Below are 17448 nucleotides of genomic sequence, written 5' to 3'. Positions count from 1 at the left end.
GGGCGCCTCTCCAGGATCACAACTCAGCAAGCCAGGAGCAGACCTCAAGAAGAGTGACCCCCCTTTCCCCTAGGGCACACAGGGCCATGTGCCTGGGCTGGCTCAATTTCTTTCTTTTCTTGTCTTTTTTTGTTTTTCGAGGTAGGGTCTCACTCTAGCCCAGGCTGACCTGGAATTCACTATGGAGTCTCAGAGTGGCCTTGAACTCAAGGCGATCCTCCTACCTCTGCCTCCCGAGTGCTGGGATTAAAGGCGTGCGCCACTATGCCCAGCTTGGCTCAATTTCTTGGTCAGAGCAGGGGGGGTCCTCCTGCCTATGTTGCAGCAGAGCCAAGGTAAGCGTTCCCTAAGCCGCACAGCATGGCGTGCCAAAGGCGCAGCTTACAGAGGAAGACCCACGGAGGGTAGCAGCTCTGTACATTCCAGGCACCCAAAGGTGACCCAGGCAGGAGGCTCCCACCAGCAGGAGAGGCTTCTGTGCTGAGCTGTGCCAGTGTTGTAGGGTAAGCTGGAAGCCCCATTGCTATGGGAGCACATTCGTCATAGACTGCATGTCCCTTACCTGGGGCCTGGAGACCACGGAGAACCGAAAATACACCCTAACCGCGGGGAATGTTTCTAGAAAGCTTGCACGAGCTCTACCTCCGTAGGGATCGCGATTGCCCTTCTGTGTAAGTCACCTGCAGCAGATTCAGTAGCTGGAGCTTTCGTAGTCACCCCCGACCCGGACCCTTGCTGGCAGAGAAACACAGGGCACGGCCCTACCACAGACACCACGTACACTCGCTTCTGGAGGACGCAGGCACCCCAGACCCCGGCTTCCAGAGACAGCGGACGCGCCCTTCACTACCCCACGTGAGCGTCGAGGCCCCAGCTGGCCCCAGGATGGGGGAGGCTGCGCCGGGGGTGGGGGGCAGATCAAGGATTATAAAAGGAGATTAGGGGGAATCTGCAGCGTCAGGTCCCCAGTGCCGCGTGCTTTCCCCATCACAGCTGTGCACCCAGAATGTCAGTGGCTGTCTGCAGGAGTTCAACTGGAGGCATTGGGACGTGGTTTCTATGGCAACCCCTTGGCTCTAACTCTGCCCTGAGTTAAAAATGATATCGGATAATTGGAGAGCATAGGGAGGCCCAGCCCTCAGCTCAGCCCATTGCCTCTTGGCCTTTCTCCTTTTCTCCCAGGCCCTCAGAGGTGGAGGCGCCCCAGAGTCATGTCCAGGGGAAACAAGGTGGCTGGCCACAGGCCTGCCGAGATCACGCTGCAGAAGGGCTCTAGGGAGAAAGACTGGGCATCACGTTTGGCCTGGAAGTGGGTCTTGGATTAGTGTGCATTGGGTTACTAGGAGAACTATGCTGGGATTTTACAAGTCCCTCTGAAGGGTCAGAGATATCGTTACAGATGGCCAGAGATTCACAAAATCCCTGCTGGTATGGCTACATCACCGAGAAATCTTTCTTCATCTCTATTCCAGAGGGTCCAGCAGTAGGGTCCCTTGATCCAGGACAACCCCTTATTCCCTCAGCAAGAAGACTATGCTTGCTCCTCCTGAGCCTTTACCCTAAACAGCCCTGGGAGGAGGCCAGGGCCCTGCCTGCCGACACAGCCTCCCATCTGGCCAGAGCTGTGAGGTAAAAGATGGGTGCCTGGCATGCTGGCTTCTAGAACCACGGAGCTGAGTGGTCGGTGGATCGCACAGGCTTTTCAGAACACGGTAGCTGAAATGAGGCAAAAAGCGCTCCATTGCAGAGGTCAGAGAGTTCTAAACCCGCTATGCACAGACGCATTTGGGACTGTCCTAGGTACCAAGAAATGGCAAGGTCAGGGCAATCGTGTCGGGGGCTATTAGACGTTCTCCTCCCATAAGCGGGGGCAAACTCAGCACAGGGCTGACTCTGGGACTTGAAGTAGTGTGAGTCCAAGTCCTAGTTTCATTAGTCATTAGCTGTAGGGCTTTGGGTAAATAATTTCTCCATGTCTCAGTTTCCTCATTTGTAAAATACAGAAAAAAAAGGCTTTCCTTGATCACCATGAGATCACAATACAAAGAACTAGCAGGGGAGTACGGGTGCTGGAGAGATGGCTTAGTGGTTAAACGCTTGCCTGTGGAGCCTAAGGATCTCAGTTCGAGGCTCGATTTCCCTGGACCCACGTTAGCCAGATGCACAAGGGAGCGCACGTGTCTGGAGTTCATTTGCAGTGGCTGGAGGCCCTGGCGCGCCCATTCTCTCTCTCTCTCTCAAAAAAAAAAAAAAAAAAAAAAAAGAACTAGCCGGGTGTGGTGGCACACCCCTTTAATCCCAGCACTCGGGAGGCAGAGGTAGGAGGATCACCGTGAGTTCGAGGCCACCCTGAGACTACCTGGGCTTCATTGTACTCATTTCATGAATTCTTTTTGGCTTTATGGTTTTATAAACACAGTGGCTTCGGTCTCCCCACATTTCCTAGAGAAAACTTAGAGCCATTTTTGTAGGAGGTGCTGGGCGGTGGGGTGGGGTGGTGTTGGCTGCTGAGGCTGGAAGCCAGGCCTCTGACGTGCCAGGCAGGAGCTCTACCTGAGCCTGCTCTGGCCGCCTCTGCCTTGACACTGGATCCCGCAGCGCCTCGCAACAGCTGCTCAAGGCAGCGCCTACCTGCGGCGATGGCCGTCTTCTCGTCCACGGTCACGGCCACGGCGGTGCTGGCCCTCACTGCCACTGGCTTGTTGGAGCTGTCTGGGGAAGGGAGAATTACCGAGTCACTCTCAGAGCCTGGAGAGAGAGAGTGGCATGGCCCAGTGAGCCCCACCCCTTTCTTACAACAGGAGACAAATCCCTAAAGCAGGTGGGCTGGGGAGGGAGGGGAATTGGGCCGTTAACTGTCCGCCATCCATCTGTCTCTGCGCAGTGTCCCGAGGGTCCCCTGCCGCCCTCCTTTCTCACCTGCGCAGATCTGAACCTGCCAGATCACCTTCCAGCCTCTGCCAGCCTGAGCCGTGTTGGCACCACATTACTACCACAGTGACGCTGTGACTTTGCTCCGTCTCAGGGTGACAGATTTGCCTGGCCGCTGCCTCTTGCCAGGACTTTGGGGTAGCAACCGCGGTGGGATCCTGCTGTAGCTGGTTCTCTCACTCGTGTCTTACCCCAGGAGGGGCATCTCGAGTGGAAGGGACAGGCTGCGGGCATTCTAGGACTGGGTTTGGGGTGACCTTGGGGTGCCTTTATGAATCACCATGACTCCGAGTTGACAGTGAAGGTCCTTCCCGGGGGCCAGATGCAATGGATGAGCCACCAGCAGGTAGGATGGCATCTGACACATACGTGGCGGCCAGCCCACTGCCACCACCACTTTCCGCCTCACTGTTGCCCTTCTGGCACGTTCTGCCAGGCTCCTGACGGTCTGTGCTGCCACTCCACTTCTAGAAGAACCGGGCTGTCCTGGGAACAGGTTTCGTTGGATGGGGGCGGGGGAAGATTTCAGCTCCGCATGAAAGCAGTTCTCTGGCTCTGGGGTAGGCAGCTATGATGTGATCTCTTGTCTTCTTCATTTCCATACATTCACAGCCCTCAGCCAGTTTTTTTGCAAAGACTGCCTGTCTATAGGTCGGACTCCATTGCTTAAAAGTCCAAGAAAGAGCCATAATTTGATCCCGTGCTGCCCCATGTCACCGGATGTTCTGCTGGTGAGCGTTGCCTGTGACAGACAACTCCCGGAGCCTTGTGGAGAATGCTGAGCGACCACTGTAATGGGACTAAGTGTGGCTTCCTAGATCAGCTGTTTTGCTCCAGCTCTCCCCACACTCTGCTAATGATAATCCAGCGTTTCACAGAAACTAAATTACACCCGGCTTCTAGGAACTTAACAATACCCAAGGTTGTCCTTGACTCCAGAAACTTGCCACCACAAAGCCAAAGTAGATACAGAACCAGGCCTCCGTATCTCACTTATGGAAAAATCTAGAAGATGTGGCGTTCCTATAGCATTCCTTGGGCTCTGCAGCTGGCTTTCCAGCACGGACCTCCAGCCAGCACAGGCTTATGGGAAACACCACAGTGTGAGTGTGGAGACCCTAAGACCACAGTACCTAGGGGTCTTTGAAAATGTTAATGCTTGGGTAGCCACATGGCCCGGTACCCAGGTGTACCAACCCAGGAAGAAGCAAGCACAGGCCTGGACCTGGAACGGGCAGGACATTGTTTACTGGTGGGTGGTACAGGTGCTGGCTGCTCATGGGGCAGCACTGAGTCCACCAGGCCCCAGGTACAGGGCAGAGGGAGGCTGGTTCCACTCTTTTTTTAAAAATTATTTATTTATTTGCAAGAGAGGGAGAGGCGTAGATAGAAAGAATGGGTGCACCAGGGCCCCCAGCGCCTGCAAACAAACTTCAGACCCATGAGCCACCTTGTGAATCTGGCTTCACGTGGGTCCTGGGGAATTGAACCTGCATCCTTTGGCTTTGCAGGCAAGCATCTTTAACCACTAAGCCACTCTTCATTGCCGTCTCTCAGTCCCATCCCGTTAGAATGAAGCGTGGAGCTCAGGTGTCCACACGGCTCTGAGCATGTGCCTGGGCTAAGCCAGTGTGTGAGGGCGGGCGAAGGGAGTGAGCTCCTGCCTCCCCCCACTCTCTCCCTCCCTCCTCAACAATCCCCTTTTGGGTTGCCAGGGTTCCTGTCTCCTCTTGGCAGCTCAGTTCTCCACCCACCTACCTCCTACCTCGTGGACACATAAAGCTTCCCCAGCAGCCAGCAGGCACAGTCCTGGTGACGATCTGGCGGGAGGGAGCCTGTCACCTAAGCCCTCACCCAGGGAACCTCCCCAGAGCCCGTGGGTGTTGCCTCTTAGGGGAGCCGTTTAGTTGCCTTTCTGCCTCAGTTGAGTAACGTGGGAAGAAGATCTTCACTTTGGCCTTGCGAACCTTCCTTGCGCGCACTGGAGCTAAAAACACTCTCTCCATTTCCTTCCTCGGAGTCTTAGGTTTTCCCCATGTAAGACGAGAGAAAACATGCTCTGGGGCTGTGCACTTTGAATGAGTTGCGTTCAGGAAAACGTTTTGTAAGGTGCACTCGTCGTGAGCCCATGGGCGCAGGGGGCAGCGTAGACGGAGGGACAGGCGGAGCACACTGAGGGAGGCTTGGGGACAACAGAGAAACACCCTTCCTGTCTGCAGCCCAGTGGGGAGTTCCACCAAGTCTGAGCCTCTCCAGCCGACAGCCCCAAGGCCACATCTCCACCCTCCATCTGTACTTTGAGGAGGGTAGGAAGGAAGCGGTATGGGCACAAGGGCATCTTGAAGCATGCGGTTTCTTTCCAGATCGACTGCCAGTCTTCTGTCTTCTCCAGACATCTCCACCTCCAGCCCGCTCCGTTCCCACACGGGGACTGTCTAGGCCCCAGCTCCCTTGGGCTGGGCTCAGTCTCCATCCTGTTCTAAGACTCCTGGGTGCCCGGCAAACCTCTCAAGTTCTCTGGGCCGCTGTTTCTTCCTCAAGGAGTAGCTAAGAGGGTAAGGCCACACAGGGCCTCGGGCCTACTGGGTTCCCAGCATTCAGTGGCTTCCCTCGGGCTCAGTAAAGGTCCCTGGTAGTTTTCCCTGCCGTCTTCAAGAGCAGATGGGGCGGGGAGTTGGTACCTGCAGCTCGGTCTGCTGGCCTGGGTCTGTGGGGATCTGTTAGCTAGCGCTGGCCACCCCTGCCACGTCTTCAACAGCCACCTTCCACTTAGAAAGATCCCATGGTCACTTTCTTTCTGTCTGGGAAGAGCTGTGGCAGCCCCGAGGATGCAATAAGCCTTTGGTGGGCAGAGCTTGGGACTTGGATCTGGGTGATTACAGACTTTTCAAAGGCACTCAGACTTGCAGAAATAGAAGTGTCTTAGCCATTAGCTTTCTGATCACACATTTGGAATTTGGGCTAGAGTTCAGTTCTGTTGGTTTTGGGTCAAATCGCTTTTCCTCTCCTCCAAGCTGGAGTTTGAATGCCGGCTAAGAGCTAGAGCGTGCCAGTCCTACATTCTATGTGGGGACAGTGGGGTGGGGGTACGAGGTTGCGTCTTTAACCGCTACAGGGTCAGGAGGGAAGGCAGGGAGGGAGCCTGGGGTCTGGAACTCTGTTCCACACTGCGGTCCCATTTTCCATTCTCCAAGAAGATGCAACCTGAGGAAGAACGTCCCAGCTAGCCCCAGAGCATGGAGGGATGGGTGGGGGTTACCTGGTCCCTCTGCCCAGCGGATGTTGAAGACAAAGCTTCCAGGGGGCTGCTCAGAAGCCTGGCGATACCACAGGGGGAAGTGGTCCATGGTGAACACACTGGCCTCATCTTCGGGTGTCAGGAACTTCCTGCAAGAGCAAGATTTGGGGGCTGGAGAGATGGCTTAGCGGTTAAGCACTTGCCTGTGAAGCCTAAGGACCCCGGTTCGAGGCTCGGTTCCCCAGGTCCCACGTTAGCCAGATGCACAAGGGGGCGCACGCATCTGGAGTTCGTTTGCAGAGGCTGGAAGCCCTGGCGCGCCCATTCTCTCTCTCTCCCTCTATCTGTCTTTCTCTCTGTGTCTGTCACTCTCAAATAAATAAATAAATAAAAAATAAAAATAAAAAAAGAGTTGGCACCCCTCGAATCTGGGAACACGTTTGTCTCTCTCCCGTTTGCGGAGGTCATCTTGGCTGAATTAACACTGTCTCCCTGGTGAGTTGCACACTGAAAACATCAGCCAACCGCCCACCCCTGCCCCGTGACCATGGGCGTGGCAAAGTGTGCCATAATCCCAGCATTCTGAGGCAGAAGGAGGAGGACCGTGAGTGCCAGGCAATGGGGGTGACACGGCAAGACTCTGTCCCAACAAGTCCCTCAAATCAAAAATGAATAAAAGTGAAATGTTCGTTCCTAAATTGGTATTGGGTTAGCGGATTTCCAGAAGCAAAATGCTGGTGTATGTGGCAGCAAGCAGTGCCAGAAGAGGTGGAGCTGATGCCAGAGAAATCTCCAGATCCATTGTTGACACAGTTCATGTCCTTTGGGTATAGCTAGTTAATTTTTGTTTTTAAAATATTTAATTAATTAATTTATTTGACAGAGAAAGAGAGAGAGATAGAGATAGAGAGAATGAGAATTGGTGTGCCAGGGCCTCCAGCCACTGCAGGCCAACCCCAGATACATGCATCCCCCTTGTGCATCTGGCTAACGTGGGTCCTGGGGAATCGAACCTGGGCCCTTTGTGTCTTTATCTGAGTGAGGAAGTGAGAGTCAGTTCTGTCACTGCAGGAGAAGGGCATGAGTTGTCCCCGAGCGGTTACTTTGAAAGTCATTGTCTCTAGGCTTTGGCGTGCAATGTACACCTCCTTTTTTGAGCAGCTTTTCCTCGCTAATTATGGCTTTGCTTTCCCAGAACGTACACCAGCCTACAGAGGGGAGGTCGATCCAGGAGCAGACGGGGAGACGAGCGACGCTGGCTGGGGTGGAGGACGGAGGGTTGATGGGGAATGATGGATCCACCCTCATTGGAAGAGATCTGCTGTTGCATAGTCCCCCAGGCTGCTGAACACATTCCGGCCTGGGAAAAGGAGTCCTCTGGGACACACGGTGCATGGTGCACCCGCAGCTCTTCAAGCAGCTGTTTTCCCGGGAGACCGAAGCCCTCAGCCACTTGCAAAGGCCAATCTAATTGCTACCTCTCCCATCCTATGGTACCTTTTAGGGTGGTGCATTTTCCTCCTCCCACGTCTCTAGGGATGAGGGTAGGAGAGGAAGGGAGAGGGAAGATCTACTTAGTTTGTGTTCCTGGGAAGTTTCTACCTCAAACGTGTGGGTTTGAATCCTACAAGGTCAAGACGGTGCTCTGTAGGTGATTATGCGGCGGGGGTGGGGTGGGGGGGGACTTAGAAAAAAGCAGGAGCTTGGCGTGGCGGCACACACCTTTAATCCCAGCACTCTGGAGGCAGAGGTAGGGGAATCGCTGTGAGTTCAAGGCCACCTGATATTACATAGTATATTCCAGGTCAGTCTGGGCTAGAGCGAGACCTTATCTTGAAAAACGGAAGGAAAAAAAAGGGGTGTTGGTGAGTGAGTGGGAGGAAGGATGGTGGAGAGTGTTAAGGCAGCCATCAGCTCAGGAATCACTACTTCCTAGGTGCCAGGGCCTCACCGGCCTGAGTCTCCTCATGGGAGGGCAACAGGCAGCCGTGGCACCCAGGGGACGGCAGCAAGGGTCTTCTGCGTTATGCGGGTCCCGCGGCAAGGTTAGCCTGGAATCTGGATTTTGCTAAGAGTAGGGTCTCTGCTGCTGGGGACGTCCTGAACGCTGTCGACACATTGTAGGCGCATCCCAGACTGCCATCCACTGTATGACGGTAGCAACTGCCCGCCTGTCCTAGGGTAGTGACCAAACCCATCCCCAAGCTCTGCTGGCTGCTCCCTGGGGTGCAGAACTTGCAGAGGAGGACTTCTGCCTTGGGGTTTTGGCCTTTCATGAGTCCGTGGTGGTGAGGGGTTGCATTTTAACCCTATAGAAGCTTGGAGAAGTCGTGCATAAACTGGGGTGAGCCTGGGCCTAGTGTGCAGCCCTTCTCCATGGTGGGGTGGAGAAAGGACCAAGAGGAGGGGACATGGAAGATCAGCCCCAGGGAGGAAATAATGCCTGTTTCCCTCTGCGATGCCTGCTAGGGAAATTTCTGACCCATCTTCCCAGCAGCGCCCGTCAAGACCTGCTAAGCTGAGCGGGCCGCTGCTCCTCTCACTGCCCACATCTGCGAAGCCCATCTCCTGCCCTCCGTGGACTCACAGGTCCACCTCTGCCCCACGCTCCTCAAGGAGGTGTGAGAATCGTGTCACATTCACCCTCCCAGGGATCCTGCACCCCCCCCCCCCCCCCGTAGGACTCACCTGTCGGAGACTTTCTCAGAACCCACGAATAAGCTGCTTCGAAGGAGGCCGGCCCGGGTGCCTAGGAAGGCCACGTCCACACCAGGCTCTGACTCACTGTGGACAGACAAGGCAATGACTATGTGGAGGCTGGAAGCCCATCCCCCGGGGTACTGCAAAGGAGGTGCCAGGGTTTTCTGCGTCTTGCCCAGTGGGTGCACACGGGGCCCAGACACCTGTCTGGGAAGGCTGTGCTCTTGGTGTGAGAGAGACATGCCTTCAGCTTCTGTCTGCTCTGGGCACCTTCTTTATGGCCATAACCCCAGTGCTGGGGTGAGGAGGAGACCAGAGACTCACTGGGGCTCATGGACAAGAATGAGGGAGGCCTGGTTTCAAGGAAGCATATGAATGAGCAATGGAGAAGGAAACACTCATTTTTTTTTTTCCTTTTTCTTAAAGAGGTAAGGTTTCACTCTAGTCCAGGCTAACCTGAAATTCACTATGTAGTCTCCGGCTGGCCTTGAACTCATGGTGATTCTCTTACCTCTGCCTCCCAAGTGTTGGGATTAAAGGTGTGAGCTAGCATGCCTGGTGAAACACTCTTTTTATATATTTTATTTATTTGAGAGAGAGAGAGAATGGGTGTGCCAGGGCCTATAGCCACTACAAATGAACTCTAGACACATGCGCCATCTTGTGCACCTGGATTATGTGGGTACTGGGGAACCGAACCTGGGTCTTTTGGCTTTGCAGGCAAACGTCTTAACTGCTAAGCCATCTCTCTAACCCCAGGTGTTTACCTTTGGTCTCTGCACTTACGTTCATGACACATGTACATTTGCACGCACACATGCATACACCACATATCATATTCCAAACCACATATACTATACACATACACACATGTGTGTGTGTGTGTGCGCACATGCCCACAAAAAAAAAAAGCACCAATCTAGTTCTCTATGTAAAAAAAAAAATTTTTTTTCTAGATAGGGTCTCACTCTAGTCCAGGCTGACCCGGAATTCACTATGTACTCTCAGGGTGGCTTTGAACTCACAATGATTGTCCTACCTCTGCCTCCTGAGTGCTGGGATTAAACGAGTGCATCACCACGCCCAGCTAGTTCTGTATGTAAACATTTCTAGAGTTTTCCCCATAACTTATCTCTGGAGCTAGCAGCCCAAGCCTATCAAGATGTATCACAAATCCCTCCACCCCAAGACTGGATTCCTCTAAAGCAAATCTCAGATACCTCATCAGTAAATATTTTAAGTTGTATCATTAAAATATTAAAATACAAGGAACTTTTTAAAGCCTTGGAAGTCACTGTCATTCTTTCTAAAAAGCTACAATCCTCTAGTATCATCAGAATCCAGTGGCCTCACCTCATGAATTTAATTTAATCTGACCAAGATCTGTGCATTACAACTGCTTCATAGCTCTCTTAAGTTCTTTCCCCCTCTTCACTGAGCTTCACATGCCATACAATTCTCCAATTTAAAGTGTATTGTTTTGTAGTGTGTTCACCAAACGGTACAACCATGGCCATTGTGATATTAGACCATTATTGTCACTTCAAAAAGAAACTCCATGCCCAAAAGCACTCATTAGCCTCTTTCCTTGCAAATTACTTCCTGAACAAACTAGGTCATTGGTCCTGTGGAATTTCTCACACTCTTCTTACGTGTCATTTAGAATGTGCTTTGGTTCCTTGCCCCATCTTACAAACTACCACTTCGAAGGAGGGGCCTGATCAGAATCAGGTTTGAGTTTTTATCTGCTAAATTTGGGAAGAACCCCCCCCTTAAAGACCCTATTATTGTATTTACTGTAAATACCTGTACAAAGAAAAACATCTCATCAATATTTGGTTATCCTGAGGTACAACGTGCATAGAAGAGGCAGCATAGTTAATTGGTACGCGTTATTTATTTGCTATTTTTTTTCAAATGAGTTGTTTCCCTGATGGCATCAAAGATGACCAGTGAGCTGTATTTCTCCCAAGACACCCTGGATGTATGGGTTTGAGCACAGTTGATATGTTCAGCTCATTACAGAGTTGCTACCCTTAGCTCTTGTTACCTTGGGAACAGGAGGCACTTGGCTTTTATTGAGGTATATAGCATCAGAAAGAGCCATTGCCACCGGCACCTGCACCATCTGCTAAGTCCCTCTCCCCTCACTGACGTGACAGGATGCCTTCTCATCCACAATGTCCACATGCATGCGGAGCAATGGCTGGATTTCTTCTTCTGTTCCCTGGCCCGGCTGCCCTTACACATGCCAGCCCGACATTTCATAGCTAGTAGAGAGGCTTGGTAACCTCAGCAGGACCACTCCCCACATTCAGACTTTTGGCTGTTCACACCCTTCCAGTGAACTTTACAACCAGTGTATTTGGATACAGAAAACTACTGGGGATTTAGCCTGTGGCCTCTCATGTGGTACCTACCACTGAGCCGTATCCCCAACCTGCTTTTGTAACTTTTTATTTTTACTTTTGGTTTGTCATGGGAGGGTCTCGCTCTAGCCCAGGCTGACCTGGAATTCACTATGGAGTCTCAGGGTGGCCTCAAACTCACGGAGATCCTCCTACCTCTGCCTCCCGAGTGCTGGGATTAAAGGCGTGCGCCACCAAGCCTGGCGTAACTTTTTATTTTGATACCAGGTCTCACTGTGTAGCTCAGGCTGGCCCAGAACTTGTGATTCTTTTGCTCACCCTCATGAGTGGTTGGAATCATAGGCCTATGCTATCTGATCTAGCCATAATTTTCTTTGTATAGGTTTTCAAATAGCTTATTTATTTATTTTTAATATTTTTTAAAAAAGTATTCTAAGCCAAGCATGGTGGTGCACGCCTTTAATCCCAGCACTCGGGAGGCAGAGGTAGGAGGATCACCGTGAGTTCGAGGCCACCCTGAGACTCCATAGTGAATTACAGATCAGCCTGGGCTAGAGTGAGACCCTACCACGAAAAACCAAAAAAAAAAAAAAAAAAAAAGTATTCTAAATCTTATTGATTTATTTGACAGAGAAAGAGGGGGAGAGAGAGAGAGAGAGAGAGAGAGAGAGAGAGAGAGAATGGGCGTTACAGGGCCTCCAGCAAATGCAAATGAACTCCAGATACATATGCCCCCTTCTGCATCTGGCTAACGTGGGTCCTGGGGAATCGAACCGGGGTCCTTAGGCTTTGCAGGCAAATGCCTTAACAGCTAAGTCATCCCTCCACCCTCAAATAGTTTTTATTATTTATTTATTTATTTTTTTTTTATTTTATCTTTCGAGGTAGGGTCTCACTCTAGCCCAGGCTGACCTGGAATTCACTATGGAGTCTCAGGGTGGCCTCGAACTCATGGCAATCCTCCTACCCCTGCCTCCCGAGTGCTGGGATTAAAGGCATGCACCACCATGCCCGGCTCAAATAGTTTTTATAGTATATACCTTAAGTGTTCTTATAGTCCTATGATTTTAGATTTTATTTCTCACATTTCTAAATAAGCCTTTCTTATTAGATTTCCTTTCTAGCTTTCATATATAAATGATGTAAATCTGTGGATGCTGATATATGTGGTGGTTTGACTGTATGCCCCCTCATAGACTCATGCTGGAAGCTTGAGCCCCAAGTGGGTGGCACCCTATGGAGAAGAGGCAGATCTTAAATCCTCTGCTCTAAGGTGTGTTCAGAGAAGGAGTAGCTCTGGCTGCTTGACGGTGTCTCTCTGCTATGAATCTACCCAGTGGAGCCAGCTTCTTCCACCATTGGTGGAACTTCTCCTGGGATCTGTAAACCTGAGATAAACCCTTTCCTTCCATAAGCTTGTTTCTGGTTGGGTGTTTGTTCCAGCAACGAGGAGCCACCTAGTGGGCATGTGCAACCTTGCGCTTGCCTCACCTTAGTGCCTCTATCTTAGGCGGGATCTGGAGAGTTGGATATGGATCCTTAGGCCTGGCAGGCAAGCAACTTAACCGCTAAGCCATCTCTCCAGTCCCATGTTGCACTTTTCAAATGGGAGATTGCTCCTGGAGAACTCTTGATGCTCTGTTAGGGGAGCAGTGATTACTTCGTTGAGCGTCTAGGAGAACCACTGGCTTCCTGCCCTACTGCTGGAAACAAGCGTCTGTGTGTCCACCCTCAAGTGTCTGTGTGTCCACCCTGCTGTCAACAGGGCACTTTTTGGGCAGTGGATTCTCTTGACCAGAGAGCAACCCACACCTGGGTGTTTGGACCATGGCTTGTGCTCGGGAGCTGTACTTGGCATTGTCTTCAAGCGAAGAGCAGGCAGCAGCTGCAGGGTAGGGGTCCTGCTTGACCAGGGCTGGGTGAAGGTCGTTCTCAAACCCACCCCATCCTACCCCACACGTCCCCGACCTCATCATGGTTCCTGTCGGGCCAGACAGGGGTGGTGGCTTCCTAACTGCTCTGACTTGGTGGGTGAAGGAACGTTGGGCTCGAGCATGCCGCCTGCCCCGCTGGAGCCCTCAGCCCTTCGTACGTACCTGGAGGTGCTGAGTGCCAGGGCTGTCCAGTAGGCTTCCATAGGGGCCGTCACCACGGCATCGAACAGCACCTCCCGCACCAGCTCTTCGTCACCTGGGGACAAAGCCACAGGGTTCAATCCCCAGAGCTGCATAAAACCAGGCAGAGTGCTACATGTCTCTAATCCCAGAATTTGGTAACTAGAAGCAGGGTGACCAGAAGTTCAAGGCCATCCTTGGCCACATAGCAAGTTCAAGATCCGCCTGATCTCAAACAAACAAACAAACAAACAAACAAACAAGCATTCCCCCAAGCCAACCAACACCCGCCTTCCCCACAACTCCCTATCCTATTGAAGGTCAAGAGCAACATGAGTGTCCTGAATAGGTGTCTCTGCGGAACTAACGCTGTTTGGGTTGGCTTGAGCATCATGTCCCCTCCTTCAGCCTCTGAGCCCTTTGCCCCTAAACAGATGTGAGCAGAAGCAGTTGATATCCACAGGCTCCTCAAGCTCTGACACTCTCTGGAGCCAGCCTCTCTCACCCTCTGCTTCCAGACAGCGGGCACGGGGGCAGCTGGGCGGAGGGCTGCTGCTCTGACCTGGCCAAGCTTCCCCCTTGCTCACACCTCGGCATGTTGCTCCCTGGCCTGGCTGCTGTTCCTGCACCCTGCACAGGTGGCTCTCTTTTTAGAACTTAAAAAAAAATATTTTTATTTTTATTTTTATTTGAGAGAGAAATAGTCAGAGGGAGAGAGAGAAAGAGAGAGAGAGACAGAGAGAGAGAGAGAATGGGTGCACCAGGGCTTCCAGCCACTGTTAACGAACTCCAGACACATGCACCCAGTTGTGCATCTGGCTTGCATGGGTCCTGAGGAGTCAAACCAGGATCCTCTGGCTTTGCAGGCAAGTGCCTTAACCACTAAGTCATCTCTCCAGCCCCCCCACCTTTTTTTATAACTTTTTTTTTTTTTTCTGAGGTAGGGTCTTATTGTAGCTCAGGCTGACCTGGAATTCATTATGGAGTCTCAGGGTGGCCTCGAACTCATGGCAGTCCTCTTACCTCTGCCTTCTGAGTGCTGGTATTAAAGGTGCATGCCACCATGCCCGGCCAGAACTTTTATGTATCTTCATTGAAGTGAAATTCACATAGCACAAAACTCGCTGATCTATAGTATTCAACTGCATGGCGTTTACAAAGTACATATCCAACACTGTGTAACCAGATGTTCATTACCCTCAGAAAAGATCCCATTAAGACATACTTGGGCTGCAAGGCCACTGAGAACCTCCTCCATGTAGACCAGCTAACAGAAAGATGGAAGAAGCCATTTTACATGTAGTTCAATGGGAGAAAGAGATACCAGCAGTGAAGATACTCAACAGTGAACACTGCAAGCCTTATAATTGGCCAGCCAGGCCAAATGAGCAAACAGGTGCAATAGTGGCACGTCTGTCATGGTGGAAACAAAATGCCCTCCAATTGGACTGGAGGCCCGCTCCATGGGAGGGAATACATCCCTGATACTGAAAACTTAAAACAGGGGTAGTCATGAGCACTAGGGGTGTAACATCTGCTGATGTCTGGATAAATGTATATACTATGCTTATCAAACTGCCCAGTAAGCACTTCTCTTAATATTCATACCCTTATATTAATTCTATTCTCACTTTGGGTAGAGAATCTTCTCTTTTCAGATGTCAGTGACCTTGGGATGATTCAGAAGGTGTCATAGTGCTGGAAAGAAGTGACTGGAGTACTGAGTAACATCTCAATTACACCTTCCAAGGCTCAGGGTCTAATGTGGAAGAGATGGCGGAAAGAATGTAAGAGCCAAAGGAAGGGTAGGATTCCTTACAATGTGCTCCCTCCAGACACAAAATGGCCTGGATATCCATGACCTCACAGTGCCTGACACTACCTACACAAGACCATCATAAGAGGAGGAAAAGATGATGACATCAAAATAAAAGAGAGACTGATTGAGATGGGGAGGGGATATGATAGAGAATGGAGTTTCAAAATGGGGGGAGGGAGGGTATTACCATGGGATATTTTTTTATAATCATGGAAAATGTTAATAAAAATAGAGAAAAAAAAAAAGATCCCACTAAGCTAACCAGGGGCTCATTTTCATCTTTAGCTTACTTAAGTGGTCTCACTTGCAGAAGTCACCTGCCTCAGCCCCATTTCTTCCCCCACAGCACCCCAATTGTGGCGCCTGTGATAGCACGTCTCCGTAGTGCTGCCTGGCTTAATTCCTGGCTCCTTCCCCGGGTTACCACCTCCACGGGGCTGGCCAGGTCTAGTTTGGGTTGTATCTGTATTTCTGTATTTGCTTCAAGTCTGATGCAAGTACATGTTCATTTCAGCTTTGTTGAATGAATGGATGGATGGATGGATGGATGAATAGGTGGACGGATGAATGCACTGGTGGGCTGACTCAAGAGGCCATCTTTTCAGGAGAACTGAAGAGCAGGAAGGGGTGTGGCCATGGGTGTTGGGCTGGGAAAACCCTCACAGGGCCCAGGCTTGAAGAGGCTGCCTGGCCAGACACTGTCTCTTGTGGAGTTGACCTCGGGGAGCTGTGCCAGCCCTCTTCCCAGGGTCCACTGCAAGGTGGTGGTGGTGGGGACAGACCTGGCGAACAGTGGGCTTGACAGAAACGTAAGATGATTCCAGTCCCCGACTCAGGGCACCCTCATGTAGACACGTTTCACAGAGTTCTCACGCTCCAGCATGGCACGCTGCCAAGGCCAGCCCTGCCTACCTTTTCAGGGCTCTCTATCTGTCCTCCCTAATCCATCCGACGATCCCACGATGGGGTTGGTGGCATCCTCTAGCCCCGCAAATCCATGAGCTGCTGGAGCCCAGAGGACAAGTTTGCCTGTGTGGGCGTGGGCGGTACTCACACTCCAGGTCTGGGTCCTCCTCTGTGAGGAAGCGGACTATGGCCTCCAGTTGGCTAAGCTTCCTGTGATCCGGGTCGATATCAGTGACGCAGTAGATCCTGGAGGCCCAGAGACTCCATGTTACCTCAGATCCCCGCGTTTCTCCCTCCCACCCTCGACCCGCTGCTTACCAGTCGCTCGCCAGGGTCAGATCTGGATGAAGCAAGTCGTGCAGGCCTGAAAGCAGAGTCCACATTCCAGCTGACCCCCTGCAGCTGACCCCCTGCAGATGACCCCCTGCAGCTGGACTGTACAAGCAGTGAACTTTTGTGGGGTTGGCTACCGGGTGGGTTGGCACAAGCACCTGTGTGCCCATCTTGCTCCTGCCTCCCAGGTGATTTCTTTTCTTTTCTTTCTTTCTTTTTTATTTTATTTTATTTTATTTTTGAGGTAGGGTCTCACTCTAGCCCAGGCTGACCTGGAATACACTATGGAGTCTCAGGGTGGCCTCGAACTCACGGCGATCCTCCTACTTCTGCCTTCCGAGTGCTGGGATTACAGGCGTGCGCCACCATGCCTGGCTTGCTTTCTTTTTTTAATCCCCTCACCAGCAGACACCCTGCTCTCATGCCGGGAATTGAACCCAGGCTCTTACACATGCGAGGCAAACACTCTTCCACTGAGTTACATTCCCCAGCCTTATTACTTTGAAATAATGTCTCAGTAAGTCACCCAGAGTGGCCTTGAGCTGCTCTATAGCCTAGGCAGTCCATGAACTTGCAATCCTCCTGCCTCAGCTTTTCTGTAGCTAGGATTACAGACCCACTAGTCTTGAAGGTCAGAGTCAATACCATGTCCCCAGGAAGCTTCCCAGACAACCAGGGGTCCTTTTTTTCTTTTTCTTTTTCTTTTTCTTTTTGTCTTTTTGAGGCAGGGTCCCACTCTAGCTGAGGCTGACCTGGAATTCACTATGTCATCTCAGGGTGGCCTTGAACTCATGGAGATCCTCCTACCTCTGCCTCCCCAGTGCTGGGATTAAAGGCATGCGCCACCACGCCCGGCCAGGGGTCCTTTCTCTCCTCCTTTAGCTCCCACATCATGTCTGCCCTTTGGGCCTGGATTTTGGTATGGAAATGGCCTTATGCCTCACTAGACAGTAGTGCCTCACAGAGCCCTGACCTCCTAGCACCTCTTTTCAAGGAGCTAACACTTTAAAACCAGTGATTTTTTTTTTTAAGTCTTCC

General features: G+C 51.6%; 1 protein-coding gene across 1 annotated transcript in view; it reads right to left on the bottom strand.

The window, feature by feature from the left end:
- The window catches only part of Cacna2d4 (calcium voltage-gated channel auxiliary subunit alpha2delta 4), a 165418-nt gene that overhangs the window by 38401 nt on the left and 109569 nt on the right, over positions 1-17448 (bottom strand). Inside the window, exons 21-26 of the mRNA XM_004669117.2 lie at positions 16396-16441; positions 16226-16323; positions 13335-13428; positions 8858-8953; positions 6191-6318; positions 2632-2712 (exon numbers count right to left, since the gene is read on the bottom strand). Coding sequence (XP_004669174.2) covers positions 2632-2712; positions 6191-6318; positions 8858-8953; positions 13335-13428; positions 16226-16323; positions 16396-16441 — 543 coding nt within the window. The remainder of the gene's footprint in view (positions 1-2631; positions 2713-6190; positions 6319-8857; positions 8954-13334; positions 13429-16225; positions 16324-16395; positions 16442-17448) is intronic.

This window comes from Jaculus jaculus, chromosome 18, assembly GCF_020740685.1.
Source record: "Jaculus jaculus isolate mJacJac1 chromosome 18, mJacJac1.mat.Y.cur, whole genome shotgun sequence".
Taxonomy (NCBI): Eukaryota; Metazoa; Chordata; class Mammalia; order Rodentia; family Dipodidae; genus Jaculus; species Jaculus jaculus.
This window is presented reverse-complemented; position numbering and strand designations above follow the sequence as displayed.